Raw genomic sequence first — 16,075 nt, forward strand, 5'->3', positions numbered from 1 at the left:
CGAAGTCATACTTGAAAAGTTAATTAAACTTCAGGTCATAAACTTTTCCACTTTAAAACAGAAACCAAGACAGGCTACATGTTTATACTTATGTCTTTTGCAGAATCCAGGTATTCACTGCATGAAAAACTGTTTTGGATAATGGTTTTATAGCAAAGAAAAACTTTAAAACACACACCTCCACTGAGCATACAGAGGAAATTCACAGTGATCCTCACTACACAACTTTGTTGTTTTTTTTATTTTTAACACTCCAGAGTTTAATGTCAAGTTTTGTTACACTTCAATTTGAATTAGTATATTAAGAAATACATGCTCTTTTGAGGCCGTATTTATTCGTGGCTGGGGCTGTTTTCCATATATCATAGGTTAGGTATATATTGCCTGTCATATAGTGGTTTTTTACATGTTTGTATATTGACTCTTGCTAGTGTCTGTTATTTAATGGTCCAAAGGAGTGTGCATTTTAGTACAAAGGCTAACAACAAACTGGTTACATGAGGCTGTGCCAAGAAATAACAAGGAAAAATCTCTATTTTATTTCAGCGGTTTAAGGTCCCCCTAACCGTTGGTTTCCACTTAATGATCACGAGAGGTGACATCCTATCTACAATTCATCAGTCATTTTGTTACAGTTTGAGACTGCCTTTGGTGTGGTACTATTCAGTCTTTATTCAGTTAGGGATTCTTAAGACCTGCTTTAAAGTACTCTAATGTCAGAAGAACTGGTTTGAATTGTTCATGTTACTTAATAGACAAAAAAATTATCTACCTCTAACTGTTCTCTGTGATACATCTTCTATATCTGCACATACTTCTCTCTCTTTCTGTCATTACTAAATTTGGAGTTTTGTGGTTGAGGAGGAGAAGAATCTTTTCTCCTTTTTATAGGCATGGGAAACCAAGGTAAAGACATACTGCTAGGATAGCAAAGTCTTTAAGGGCAGTCTTTAAATAAGGATGCACATGCTGCAAAGTGTAAAGATGACAATTTAGGGGAAGAATAGTTGGAATTAAATAAATTCTTTTTGTTCTTGAATTATGATTGAAAACCTTCTGTGTTTATATATATGTATTGTTGAACTTATAGGACTTACAAATATGTCCTGGGACTTAAATGTATTTCTGAGAGTGTTCTTGGGGTTTTTATAGGTTGTTTGTTATGCCTATTGCATATAACATTTAGCTGTTCTTATTCCCAAAGACAAAATTTATTCAAAATCTGATAGTACTAATACATGCATGTGGGAATTTTGTTAGATTTTGTGAAACAGGCAAATTTCCTATTAAGCTTGACACCTACTTTGTTTTTCTGTCTAGGTTACAAATCAAATGATCATAACATGTAAAGCCTATATTACAGATGGAGGCTTGTCTCAGGTCTGGGAACAGGAGACACCAACAATCACTGAAAAAATTAAGGTTCGTATTTTGGTGTTTTATTATTTACCTATCAAACCTATTGATTACCTGTTGATATCAGAAGGAAGTTCATATCAATATGTATTAAATGCTTCACATCTTTGCTCTTTTATTTCATGATGCTTCAAATATTTTCCCAATTCTTAGCCCATTGGCGTTGTTGAAATTAGAATGGCCTCATCTTTATCAGTTTAGTCTGTTATCGATCCTGGAATTGGCATCTTCACCATATGTGCAGCCAAGGAATTTTTCCATCCTGCGTAATCCACATTCTTCCCTCTTGAGGAAGAGAGGACATGGGAGAGGGGATACTTTTGGTATGGTACCATCTTCCTCTATCATGGGGAACCTGGTATTTGAATAGATATGACATTGTTATGTCAAATCTTACCAATACAAGATTTTCTTAACATATCATGAAAGTTCATTGCTAAGATAGTCTTCCTCTTCTTCATCTGATGGTGACCTATGAAGAACAAATCAAGCGCATGCAGTGTGCCGGGGCAAAACGTGCAGCTGTGGGGTTACTGCTTGCCAATGCTGACATCATTTCCACCTTCTCCTTTATCAGAACTCAGCTCCTGAGTTCCTAATGTACCCAAAAAGGCATAGAATTTCATAGTCCCTTAAAAATTAGGTCCAGAGGTAAAAAAGAAAATGTATTTAAATATATCTCTTCTGACTGACAGGATGATCTGATACTAATAATTCATCTGTTTCAATGAGGAAATCTTGAGGCTGGTGTACAGCTGACAAGCCCTCATTATTCAATGAGAGAAATATACACCCAGTTTCAAATCATGTTGATCAGTGTTCATTCTAGTATTTGTATATTTTTGAAGATCTGAACATTTTTTTCAATGAGGACTTTTTTCAATTTCCTGTAATTCATAGCCACTTGTTTTATATATACCTGCATATTCAGACAGCCTGGTAACTTCCAGTATATGTGATAAAATCTGCTTTCTGTTTGACAAGAACTAGCAGAAAAGTTTGTATTCCAGTGACTATAGACTTCACATTTCTCACATTTCTTATCAGTCACAGTTTTTACATCTGATAAGGTCTTGGTGTAGAACTCTTTATTGAGGGGGCCCCCATCCCCAAAGGAACAAGACTGTGACCATCACTCTGATGTTGAAATTGCAACAATCAAGTCTTGTCACTAGATCCACGGGTGGTGATATCTTTCTTCTCTACTATCTACTCTTGTCACTTCCTTCTCTTTCTTTCTTTTCCTTGTATATTTTCTTTGTGATATTTTTACAGAAAGGAACCAGAAAGGCTGCATACCTTCTTTCTCCTGCAACCAAATTGTTTTCAGAATAAACTTGCCACATATATTCATCAGTCATTCAGTGTTGTTTTGCTCTAATCCACCCCAAAGGATCTATAAACAAGAATGTCAGTGACCCTGTCTCAGAGGTAGAAGTCTTAAAATAATCAACTGATTCTTCAACATCCCTTTAATTCAGACTTGTCAACATACATTAATTTGAATAACCAATTTCTTTTAAGTCCTCTGAGAGTTCCAAACAGACTACTCTGTTATGCCACATTCTGTCCTTACTCAGCGAACAGTCTGACCTTTCTTAATTAAGTTAATGGCTTTTCTTGCTCATTCTGTTCATTTGGACATCTCCAAATGCCTCATTTAGAGCAGAAGCCATCATCTGCTCTTTGCAGGCCTCTAAATAAACCACTACTTACTTTAACACGAACTAAAACTTTCCTCTTCTTTTTTTGGTGACTCATTTCCCAAGGTTACATCTTTTGCTGTACTGTACTATTGCGTGTTCATATGTTGCAAACATTTGCTACAGATGCAGAAAGAAAACCACTGTATGTAAGTCATTACTGCCTGTAACTAGATTCAGTGATAATTAACCACTTTGGAATGAGAGTTGGTTTGAGTTCTCTAGTCTCTCACCCATAAACGTAGCGTAATGAGTATGGTATTTATTCCTTCACTTTTTAGGACTGCACATGTCTGTTGAAAGAATATCAGAAATGCTTTCGTGAATCTAAGCAAGAGATTTTGGAAACTCTGGGAGAAAAGGCATTTGAAGTATCAGAAATGTACATTTTTGGAAAATCTGAAGCTTTTTGTAGGAGATTAGAAAAAGTGAGTGTACTGTGTACTGTTATTATTGGTAAAGAAACACCTCTCCAAAGAGCAGTTTACAAAGTGGACACTTGTCAGCATACATGCTCCTAATGATCTTGTAAGGAGTTTGTAACTCTTTGTTGAGAGAAACTAGGTACTTCCACAAAGTCAACTCAGTACTTCAGCAATTACCTCACAATTGCCTTCTACGCTTGTCAATTTGTCTCTATTAGTGTGGAGAGAAATAACCTAATTATCTAGACTTACATCATTGTTGTAGGAGGTTTAAAATTATGTGAAAAATAACACACCTTTGCTTTTTTTGAATGGTATCCTGTTACTGCTAAATACAATTTTTCAGATGATTCTGCTCTTTGGTGTGGTCTTAACATTCAGCTTGGTAATCCAATGAAGAGATTTTAAACTAGCATTGATAGAGTTTGTGTGGAAAAGGTAATAGGTGCTTCTTGTGCAGAATAAGGTCAGACTAGGGATAAGGCAATAATGGGGCAGTCATCACAGCATAGGAATTCCGTGAGTCTTTGATGCATTTCCTCATCATGCAGTATACATACTAATCTGTAGGATTGTTTTTTTTATTCTTTGAATTGTCTTTTTGTTATCAGTATGCATATGTCATGTTTTAACACTTTCCACATAAAAAAATAAATCCCCTATCACAAAGAAGAACAATGATTATTTTACTTTGTGTTGGGTTGTAGTGAGAACTGATGTTGAAAACTGAATTAACAATGCTTTGTTGAAGATACTTGATTCCGAAGCTCAGAAACTACACATTTGTGAATGCTGTAGTTAGAGAAGTGGCTGTTGTTTATTTTATTTTACTCATGTTTTAGTTTATAGAGGAAGTAACAAATAATTTGTTATGAGCATGAATATAATGTCTATATTTCAGATTACAGAGATGATAGCTGTAGAGAAAACTTTTAGTGCACTGAGCCTGTGTGCAATTGAAGGTATAGATCTTATGGCAGTAAAATTCAAAAATATCTTCCACATATTTCAAAAGAAACAATATGACGTCCTTGATCCACAAAACACAGAATTTGATGTGGATTTTGTGAAATTCATGACAGAAGTTGAACGTTTAGAGGTAAGTAGTATTGCTACCTATAATTTAATCATGGAAGAATCTCATCACTACTTGCTCAGTATCAAACTGAGTGTCAGTGAGACTTTGGATTGTGAATAGGCTATGTTGTTGTTCTTCCAATGAACAGGAGTTTGTGTTTGTCTGGAGGGAGGCTTTTTCCATTCTTTCTTCTACTTTCAAAGAAAGGTGTAAAATATATCAAAGAATCCTCACTGATGATTGTCACTCTGCAGCCAAAATGAAAAAATCATGAGACCTGAGAGAATGATCTGCATGGATGCCATTTATTAGCCTGGAGAAACATGGTTAGATTTTGGGCAGAACAAAGCTGCTACTGATTTATTTCATAGAATTGTATGACATTTTAAGAGATTATTTGACTGAAACTAGCTATTCATTAATTATATTAAGCATGGACTGGTGAAGGCTGCTATTTTGTGCTTTAAGCAGTAACAGTTTCAAATGTTAAGAAAATATCAGACGTCAAATAGTGTTCTATGACCAGAAAAAACATACTGATTTATATATTCTTTAGACACAGCTACAGACCTTTATGCGTACCTGTTTTGGGAGAATTTTGTCTTCACAGAACTCACTTCAGTTACTTCAAAGGTATTGGCAACTATGTTTTAAGATATTTTAAACTGACTTCAAATTATCGATTAACGTGATTTAAGTAACACAGCTATTTTAGAACAAAGGGCTTAATCGACAATTTTTCATTACTGATGTTCTGAACCACTTAATAATCATGAAATATATATCGTAGCTTTCCTATGTGAATCAATATATTCTGTTTCTTAATTTCATTAGATTATTTTGTATATATGAGAGGATACTAAAGGAAAAACCTAAAGAATTACAACACAACAACAAAAATACCCATCAAGGCAGAAATTTTCAGCTTACTTGAAGTTGCTCAAAGCAAAGTTTTCTGAATTCAGAAGCGTTTCCTAGATTTGTGCTTCTTTCACTTTATGTAATGTTCATATACTCCAAAATAAATTAAAAAAATTATTTGTGTTTTAGGAATATAATTTTGGGTACTAATCTTTAATACAGGTTTCAAAATCTGAATATGCCGTGCCTTCAAGAAGAAACAGTACGTACAGCTGGTTGTATTCTTCAACATTATGTAGCAGAACTTGAAGCTACTAAAAAGGTATTTCATTTCTTTTCAATAAATTGTAAACATCATGTTAAAATAGGCGCAAGTATTTTAATATGAATTTTTATTTATTCTGCCTATTTCACTAATTGACTATCAAAGTTCAATTATCATACTTCCTGTTACAGCAAACAGACCTTAGTGTGTGGGAAACACAATAAACATGCTTTTGAAGGCAAATATGCAATCACAATTTTACTTTTTAAACCAAAATATTTTCTGTTATTCCTTCATCAATTAAATTTAAAAAAAGTGTTCTCTACTCGCTGTGTACATTACTTGCATATGCCTGTTAGTTTTTTTATTATATGAGATCTCTACAGTTAATTTGCATTTATAAGTTGCTATTATCGAAGCTGTGACAGCATAAAATACATGTAAAATGAAGTTAAATTGTGTTTATGTTGATTATAAAGTAATATTTCATGATTTGTGTGGTGCACCATGACTGTAGGATGAGAATTAACTTCTGGTGACTGTTCACATAACTTGGTTGTAATCTTTTAGAGAAGAATTGATCTAACCTGACTTTATTTGTCTGTAAAATAAACATCTGCCTTGGAACTAGATGTCTAAACTCCCTTTCTACTCAAGAAAGAAGGAAGTATTCTAGAGTTGGTTAATCTGATTCATTTCACGTAGTAACATGAAGATTTAAATAATTCCCTCCAAATGGCCATTTTCTTCAATGAGTATAAAGGGAATCTGGAAAACCAGACTGATGAAAATTTTTTTTGAGATGTTTACATTTTGTGAGATCAATGACAGAAGTTGACACGAGGAGCCAAGTGTCTATAAACTCTGCACTTATTAGAAAATGATTCCTCTGAACAGTGTCTTAAAATTGTAGCCTAGCAAAGCTGCTCTGAACTACTCTTTACAGTGTCCTTTCTCTACCTACACACTGTATATAACACTTCCTGAACCTGTAATTACTGGCTCAATTTAAAATAAAATATTTACCGCAGCACTGCCTGCTCAAAAAATGATGTAGCCTACCCCTGGCTGTTTTCCCCAGGGAAAAAAAAACCCAAAACTGGCTATATTTTCTGAGAGGGTTTCATCCAGGTCAGCTCCTCTCTTAAGTTCACTGTGAAGCTACTTGGATTTCTTTTATTGGGACCGTGCAGGAGACAGTGTAGGGTTAAGAAGACATACCAGTAAGTGAAGAGTTGTGTCATCACAGAGTCTGCATTGTCACAGCGTGAGTTGTGATGCTGCAAATTGGGTGGATACAAAGACTCCTTTCTTCTGTTGAAGAATATGTCTCAATTATACTGACTAGCTCTAATTATTTATTAGGTGTTATTGGATTGTTTTTATCTTTGCCAAGAAAGTTATTTCTATAAAAAGTTGCTCCCACTGCAATACTGGTTCTAAAGTGGTTGACTAATTTGTCAATGCAAATTTTGTATGAGATCATTTTAGGCCCACTTTTTTTTACTCTAATATAGCCATTCAGTGAGGAGGAGCCATTTTTTTTTCTCATCTTGGGCACAAATAAAAGCATGGGCTGCTTACCCAGGAGTATCTACATGCATATTGATTAGAAGTTTGTAGCAAAGTGCATATCATAGAATCCTAGATTATCCTGATTTGGAAGGGGCCCACAAGAATCAGTGAGTCCAACATATGTTAGCTAATGGTCAGATGCATGTGACCAAAGAAAAATGTTGACATTTCTATTCAGGTAAAACTCTCAGTTAACAATATAGCTTAGACCTCTCCTGATGCCAGTTCCCAAGCAAAGGAGGAAAAGCCTCACAAGGGTTCTCCCAAAAACACTTCCTTAAACAGCTTGCTTTCACAGCAGATGGCTCTAAAGTCACATAGCTGCACCTGTCAGGCTTGGTTTAAATGCTGGCTGCTCAGCTCCTAGACTTGCAATGCCTTCTGGTGTACTTGGAGCTCTGTCATAATTAAGGACAGCTAAAAGCCATCATGAGTTAATGAAGAATGGAGACTTACTGGCAGTGATACCAATGTGTCCACCTCAGAAATGTAGCAAGTCGAGGAAGAAATATGTTTTTCTCTCCATGAACTGCTGTGTGCCTCCACACAAATTTAGTCTCTTTGGGAGGAGGAAGAAATTGTGGTACCAGAGAAAACAATTTAACATTACAACAAATTTTTTTAATCCATGTTTTTAATGATATTGTTCTTACTGTAGCTTTACCAAACTCAGAAACATGACCCTCCTCTGGCTCGAAACATGCCACCTATTGCAGGAAAGATATTGTGGGTGAGGCAGTTATTCAGAAGGATAAACGAACCAATCAACTATTTCCATGTAAGTTGATGTTAGGAAAAATTAGGTGTTTTGTGTAACAGTGAACAGTCTTACTTCAGCAGAGTGATTGTAAAGTTTCTGGCTACGATAATGTGTCTTGTTACATGCTAGGCAACATGTTTAATTGTATAGGAATACTGCTCTGCAGTAACCATTGCTGTAGATCCAAGATGTCATGTTAGAATAGAACAGACTAGACTATTTCAGTTGGAAAGAATCTACAATGACCATCTAGTCCAACTGCCTGACCCATTCAGGCCTGACCAAAAGTTAAAGCATGCTGTTAAGGGCATTGTCCAAAAGCCTCTTAAACACTGACAGGCTTGGGGCATTGACCACCTTTCTAGGAAATCTATTCCAGTGTTCGATCATCCTCTCAATAAAGAAATGCTTCCTAATCTCAAGCCTGAACCTCCCCTCACTTTGAACCATTCCCACACATGCTATGACTGGATCCCAGGGAGAAGATCTCAGCACTTCCCTCTCCACTTACCCTCCTCATGGAGCTCTAGAGAGCAAGGAGGTCTCCCTCAGCTTCCTTTTCTCCAGACAACCTCTAAGTCCTCAGCTACTTTCTCATTCCTTCCAGCCCTTACATCAGCTTTGTTGCCGTTCTCTGGATGCATTTAAGGACCTTCTTAATCTGTAGGGCCCAGAACTGCACGCAGTGCTTTCCTGTTTCCCACAGATGTGAACATGAATCATCTGATCTGCTCCAAAGAAAATAGGCATAAGTATCATTACTGATTAAAAAAGGAAACTTTTACAATAAGCTTTTAGTTATTCAATTTTGAGTAAAACTGAGCATCTATTTCACTGTGAATTGCATGTATTTATCACAGTATAATAAAGTAATTGCTCTTACCTGTGTTATTTAGTATTTATTCCTTACAAGATTTTACCGACTTTATTGCCCTCTGAATTTGAATCATAAATACTGGATACAGTTTTTAAGAACTCTGTAAGTGTAATTCATCGTATTACCTTAAGTTATATATAGTCAGTAGTTAAATTGAGAAAAATCCAAGTGGTATGGGGTTTTTTTGATATAGTTTTAATTTTAATGCACTGTTTTTTAATAGAAAAATTCAAATATCTTGGCAAGTCCAGAAGGTAAAGCAGTTGTTCAATCATACAACAAACTTGCGTATGTATTGGTGGAATTTGAGGTAGTCTATCATAATGCGTGGATGAAGGAAATGTCGCAATTAGAATATCGTAAGTAATTAAATATGTACTTGACTTGTTTAAATTGTTACTTAATAGTGAGTTAACACAAATCCAATCAGATAGGTTTTTAAAGCCTCATTTACCCTTAAAATGTGCAAATTATTCGTGAGTCAATAAACAGGCTCAGTAATACAGTTGTGGTGCCTTACTGACCTTGAAACTTGATTTTGATACAGAGGATTGCAGATCTGGCACACTGTTTGACAGATGACTGCAAACAGTAGTGATACAAATTTAAGACACAGATAATTTTGGTATTGAAATTTTTATGTGTACTATATAATAATTCTTCCTGTTTTCTTTCCTCTATAATAATTTATACAGTTGTATTATCCCAGTCCCTCTAAGGACAAGTATTACTTTATGCCTACAAATGTTTAATATTCAAGTGTTGTGTTTCCAGGTCCTTAGAAAATTAATTTCATAATTTTCTAATTTGAGCTCAGAAAAAATATGACACAAATAAGACTGGATCTGAGCCTTGTTTAGTTTATGATGAGAAAGGCAGAAAGCCAATATGGTGGAAGTCAACTGTATATTTTCTTTAACTGAAAACAATGTGAAGCTATTTCACAAGTAACCATTCATACTTAATCATTGTATAATAATATTACAAATCTGGGTTCCATAATAATTTATAGGACGGAAACAATTGTTTGTCTTAGAAACTGATATTAGAATGTCTTTACAGCCTTACAAGCCACAATATTTGTGCGTCATCCTAAAACCGAGAAGTTCCTGGTTAATTTTGATCCTCAAATTCTAGAAGTTGTGCGAGAGACCAAATGTATGATAAAGCTGGGTCTGGAAGTACCGGAGCAAGCAGTAAGGATAGTAATGTTAGAAAATAAACTGAAGTCAACCAAGTCGCGCTTAGAGGTAAACTCGAAAAGTATCATGATTGCTCTTTAAAAAAAATTAAAAGAAAATCTGTTTAATCATACTATTTTTTCTATAGTTATATAAGTACTAGTGATGGGTATGAGGTAGTTTAAAGTAAATTTGTGCAATGCACAGGTGGACATAGAGGATCTCATTTGAAACCCCCCTGCTAACTGCTGTGGGGGCTAGTAGATACTTAAATATAAAAATATAAACTTCTTATACTCCATGGCAGGTTAAATATACTCTGGTGATGAAATAATTAAACACACACAAAAAGTGTTCACTGTCTGAAAATCAGTAAAACAAAGTTTTATAGAGTTTTTCAGAAGGAAAGGTTGTAGTTAGTCTGGAATATTTTGAAAGTTGGTAAGCCACAAAAACATGAAGAATTTTTCAGGTTTATCTGCCAGAGAAGTCACATTTCTGATACTTATTGTAGTATTTGCTATTGTAGTATTTTGAGAAGCCTATATCTTGTGGATGAGATGTATCATACAAGATTTCTCACTGTGTGTGTACAGCATAAGACAAGATGATATTTTAAAATTGAGTTCATACGTGAATTTAAGTACGTAAAGCACATTATACTCAGTTTTAAGAGGGCATTGCAAGTTACAGTCATTAAATTCAAGCCTTCTTTAGCTCTAGAGAAAGATCATACTTTGTCTGGCTTTGTGCATTAAGATAGTGTTGCTCAAAGGTGGCTTTCATTCTTCCTTTTATAGTATGAAAAAAATTCATTACTTCCTAGAAATTATGTTCATCGGCATGTAATGCATGTGTTAAATTCTAAAATTGTTTTTTAATAGATCCTTGTGCTGTTTTCCATGTTTTTCTAATGATTTGATTGTACAACATGTTGTTTGCTTCAGTAAAGAAACACTTGAAATATTCTGCTTGATACTACCCTTTCTAATAATTAACAGGGTCTTGTCCAGCGTTATGAAGATTTGTGTCGAGAAACACCAAATATGTTTGTAAATCTACTGACACCAAAAATGCAAAAGGTTGGTATTGCTAAATGCACTTCAGTATACTTCATGAGAAGTTAAAATAACTTCATTATAATTTAAAGTTCTTAAATATTTAGATGGATCTGCATATTGCCAATTTAATGAACTTTACAAAAACCTTTAAGACCAGCAATTTGCTCTTTGCATCCCTCACACAGTGCTCGAATAATGTGTATTACAATAGAATAATCTTAGTGCCTATGAGATACAAGCCCAGTAGAAAAAAAAATGTGGACTTTGGGGGTCTATTTATCTGCACAAATCTCTGGCTTTGACGTGGAAGTAAATTATCACTTATTCCAGTTTTAGAGGTTTTAACTGTGCTTTTCATTTAGATGAAATACTAAATGTCATGATCCTTGTCTTTGCTTGGAGAGATTTATTAGCCTTGTGAATGGAGTCTCTTCAGTGGGGTAGAAAGGTTATATGCTACACTAAAGGTACAGTTTTATTAGAGATGCAGAATGTCTGTCCCACAAGCCATTTAATTTTGCCAGACATTTGCAAGTGTATATATGTGGTTGTTCTACGTAACTCTCCCCTTTTTGTTTGTACGTAGTAACATGAAAAAGTCGCAGAGTTTGTGTAAGTTTGTGTAACTACATAACTGGCATATGCTGAAGTGTGAGAAGCAAAAAACATGTCCTTCTCTTAAGACTTAAATAATAAAAGACAAAGAGATAAAGTAATGGTAGTTTTCACTTTAATGATACTACTGTAAACATGATTATATCATAAAGGGAATCATGCATCTCTGTATGTTAGAGAAAACAACTGGCAGAAGAGAAGGGTGAGTATTGTACAAACAACAGAAAGTTCAAATGTTTTTTGAAGAAGGGAGAGAAGCCTTTGGTGTATAGGAAGAAGAAAGGAAAGCACAAATCCAAAGATGGAATAAGCAAATGTAAGCTATTGACTAGATTAGTGCCATAGTAAGACAGCAACCTATGTAGAGCCTTACAGTGTTTCTAAATTGACTGTTACCAGTTACAAGTAACAATATTGTCCAGTTACCAGTTGGTTGCCAGTAATAATATTGTTCCAATATACTGGAGTTAAATTTGTTCCCGAAAACCACATAAGTTAAGGTGATAATATTGGCTGCATTTGCAAATGGCTGTGTGTCTGTTTGAGCTTAGTTTGTTGTTTTAGTTGTGATATAGACATCACAAAAAGAAGTATTAGGATGAAGAGGTTGGGTTAATTCTAGGCAGTGAGTTGGTAAACGTCAAGATGAAAGAGCAGATATGGTAGGTGGCTATTTAAAATCAAATATGACTGAAATCAGTTCAAAGTTCCTCAACAATTAAGCAAAATTAAGTTTATGTCTTCAAGGATGATGGGATGACAACATTTAAAGCTGTGATGGCTGTATACTGGCAAATCAGTGAGAAGTTTTCGAGTACTAGGCAAAAATTTCATAGGAGCTCTGTGAGAGTCTGGAAAGGATGATTTTCATAGCTTGGCAGTAGTATTTCTTTTCATGAGTCCCATCTCCATTAAAGGTACAGGATCTGCAGTGAAAGAAGGACCTTGGTGTAGATCATACAGTGACAGGGAAGAGAGATGATTTCAGCTACATGCTGAACATCTTGATGACAAATCCAGAAGAAACAGACCATGGAGAACTAAGAATTCAATAATGGAAATGATAGGGAAGAGGGGATGTTTTAAAATAGCATTGAGACTATAAGAAAACTTGGAGAGGATCAGTGTGATTCAAAATGGGAAAAGTGAAAAATGTTGTTACATAGACACATATGAGGTGGAAAGAGAAGCAATTATACTCTTGAGAGCATTCAGGATATGTGTTAACAAATATATTGTATGATCAATAGTGGACTTGATTTTAATGTCAGGAAGCAGTGAGAGCCACTAAAAGACAGTATCAAGGAGAAGAGGAAAGGGAAGATGTTTGCTGAGCATGTCACTTAGAGGCTTTAGTATGCAGTACCCTCCTCTTCCTCCACATTGTATAAATTTCTTTGATTTTTCTGTTGAAAACCTGTAACCTTCCAAACCTTGGATATCATTCTGTTTAATAAGTGATGTTAGTAATACTAATAATAATTGCATTTGTTTTAAATAGTTTCTTTTTTTTAAATAAATGAAATTTTATTTTTATGGTTAGGTTGAAGCTGTGTTCAGGCAAGGACTTACCATGTTGACTTGGTCGTCTGTGACGCTGGAAAGTTTCTTTCAAGAAGCTGATCAAATTCTGCATATATTTAAACAGCTTTTGAGAAAGGTATACTCACTTACTATATAAAAAAACTATAAGTTTAGAGAAGTTATATCTAGTACACTGCTCTTTGCATTGGAACTTAATCTGGACTTATTTTTGTACCATACATAGAAATTTTGTTGTCTTTAAAATATGTTCTTTTTTGGAGAGTGATATTCTCAATGATTTTCTCCCATTATTACCCTCCCGTGTTTGATTTTTTCTTCTGTATTTAAAGTAGAATGTATTTCCACTTCTTGTCTTCCAGTTCTGTGACATCCACTCTGATTTTCAGAGACGATGTCTGCTTCTCTTTGAGTGCTGTCCGTGAGTGCAGTTGCACAAAAGATACTTCCATGTGAAAATTGTTCAGTGTAGAACTTTTAAACATTAACTCTATTCATAGCAGGCATGTTGTGAAACTGTATCCTCTTTCTGCAGCCCAGAAAAAAATGAAGGAGAACATGCTTTTCCCTCGGTCCTCTGCATGCTGATTCAGCCTGAGGGTTTTTACTCTCTTAATGTTTGTCACATAATTTCTGAATTATTTTTATTTCATATTTAATATCTTCATAAGTGATCTGGATAGTGGGATCAAGTGTACCCTGACAAAGTTTGCCAATGATACCAAACTGAGTGGGGAAGTGGAGAGCCACCCTGCAAGAAGACCTGAATAAGCTGGAAGAGTGGACTAACAAAAACCCTATGAAATTCTACAGGGACAAATGTAAGGACCTGCACCTGGGCAAACATAATCTAGCAGTGCAGCTACCCAGCTAGGGAGTAGCTCTGTGGAAAATGACCTGGGCAGCCTGGTGAACAAGATCTTTGAGAGCGAGCAGGGTGCTGCTGCAGCAAAGAAAGACAACGGAATGATGGGTTGCATCAACAAGGGCATCACCAGCAGACATAAAGATGTCATCGTCCCCCTCTACTCAGCACTGATCAGGTCAAACCTGAAACTGTGTTCAGTTTTGGTGCCTTCTATAGAGAAAAGATATGGACAAGCTGGAGAGGGTTCAGAGTAGGGCCACAAAGATGATCAAAGGACTGGGAAGCGCCTACTGAATATGGGGAAAGACTGAGAAAAATGGGTTTGTTCAGCCTTGAGTAAAGAAGGCTTAGGGAAGACCTTATCATTGTGGTCTAGTATTTGAAGAATGGCTGCAAAGAAGAGGGAGACCCCCTGTTTACAAGGACTTACGTGGAAAAGACAAGGGATAATGGATAAAAGTTACTCATGAGGAGATTCCAATTTGACAAAAGGGAAAATTTTTTGCAATGAGAACAGTCAGCCATTGAAACAATCTCCCCACGGAAGTGGTGGACTCCCCAGCATTAGACACTTTTAAGATTCAGCTGGACAGGGAAATGGGCCATCTTGTCTAGAACATGCTTTTGCCAAGAAAGATTGGACCAGATGATCCTTGAAGTTCTCTTCCAACCTGGTATTCTGTGATTTTATCATTCTATGATTTAACATGCTTGAAGACCTGTGTTGGTTTGGTTTTTTTCTCAAGAATTTACCTTGATAGTCAGATCCCCCTTCTGGCTTGATGGTTGAACTATAACGCTACTATCTCTTCTACGACTATCATAAATTATGTCTCCTGTGACAGGAGATTGTTAGACAGTGGTGGGTATATTTAGTTCTTTTTCTGTATGGCAGAAAAACATAATTATGATCAAGTGCTCTGTTTGCAACTGAAACCCAAAGCTGGAAAAAGATTGTCCGAAATTAGCAGTTTTTTAATTATGAGTATATCTGAAATAACCATGTTTTTATATAGAAACACTGTTTCCTTTAAATATATATGTTGTATACATTTTTTACTTTTCTTATCTCTCCCATATCAATAAAAAAAAATTTAACCCAAGTTAGACCCTTTATTGCTGTGAATGGAGTATTGTAAACAAATAGGGGAAAAGTGATGTGAAACAGAAGCATGAGTGATATTGTGAAAAACAAGATGGAATATGACAGATGCAGAATATTTCAGATAAAAAATTATAGTTTGGACAGAAGTCAGTTTCATTTGGATTCTGCCACGACAAAAATAATTTGCTTGTTGACTGAACACTAACAATGCTGCAATTTAGAATCAAAAAACCCAGCAAAAAAGCTAGGTGTTTGATTAAAAGGAGAAGGACTGAAGACTAACCCATCAAGCAAGTTACAGTAGGCTCCCCCTTGCCTTGCTGCTAGACTTGTGGCCTATAAAACCATCAACAAGAATCCAATTATATTGATGTAGCTTGTTTTGTTACTCTGTTTTATTTAATCTAGCAGCAGTGTATCTTGCATAACAGGAATGATCTGGGGTCTGACTTTCTGTTACTGCCTGTCTGCCTAAAGCTGCAGTTAAACCAGCAAGGATTTTTTGGGAGTCTAGCATGGATAACATCATGGAACAAGAGTTCTCTCCTTTTCCATTGGTTCCAAAGCTTTCAGAACAGAAGAAAAAAAAGTTTAAAAATGCTATTCTTAGTATTTGGTCCACTTTCTAATGAATTTCTTGGGGCATAGGAGGTAATTCTCTCCGTTGTCACTGTCCAATGTTCAAGACTAATCAGTTCAAAGAGCCACCAAGAGAAGCTTGTTAAAAAAATTAGATTATTACT

General features: G+C 35.4%; 1 protein-coding gene across 3 annotated transcripts in view; it reads left to right on the forward strand.

Moving 5' to 3' along the window:
• The window catches only part of DNAH8 (dynein axonemal heavy chain 8), a 129,014-nt gene that overhangs the window by 12,747 nt on the left and 100,192 nt on the right, over positions 1–16,075 (forward strand). For all 3 annotated transcript variants that reach the window (XM_017806688.1, XM_017806687.1, XM_017806686.1), the window contains exons 11-20: positions 1,321–1,422; positions 3,401–3,547; positions 4,446–4,643; positions 5,179–5,255; positions 5,706–5,805; positions 7,982–8,101; positions 9,184–9,319; positions 10,023–10,210; positions 11,143–11,223; positions 13,361–13,477. In XM_017806688.1, the coding sequence (XP_017662177.1) occupies positions 1,321–1,422; positions 3,401–3,547; positions 4,446–4,643; positions 5,179–5,255; positions 5,706–5,805; positions 7,982–8,101; positions 9,184–9,319; positions 10,023–10,210; positions 11,143–11,223; positions 13,361–13,477 (1,266 nt within the window). The remainder of the gene's footprint in view (positions 1–1,320; positions 1,423–3,400; positions 3,548–4,445; positions 4,644–5,178; positions 5,256–5,705; positions 5,806–7,981; positions 8,102–9,183; positions 9,320–10,022; positions 10,211–11,142; positions 11,224–13,360; positions 13,478–16,075) is intronic.

This window comes from Lepidothrix coronata, unplaced genomic scaffold (genome assembly GCF_001604755.1).
Source record: "Lepidothrix coronata isolate B3197 unplaced genomic scaffold, Lepidothrix_coronata-1.0 Scaffold16, whole genome shotgun sequence".
Lineage (NCBI taxonomy): Eukaryota > Metazoa > Chordata > Aves > Passeriformes > Pipridae > Lepidothrix > Lepidothrix coronata.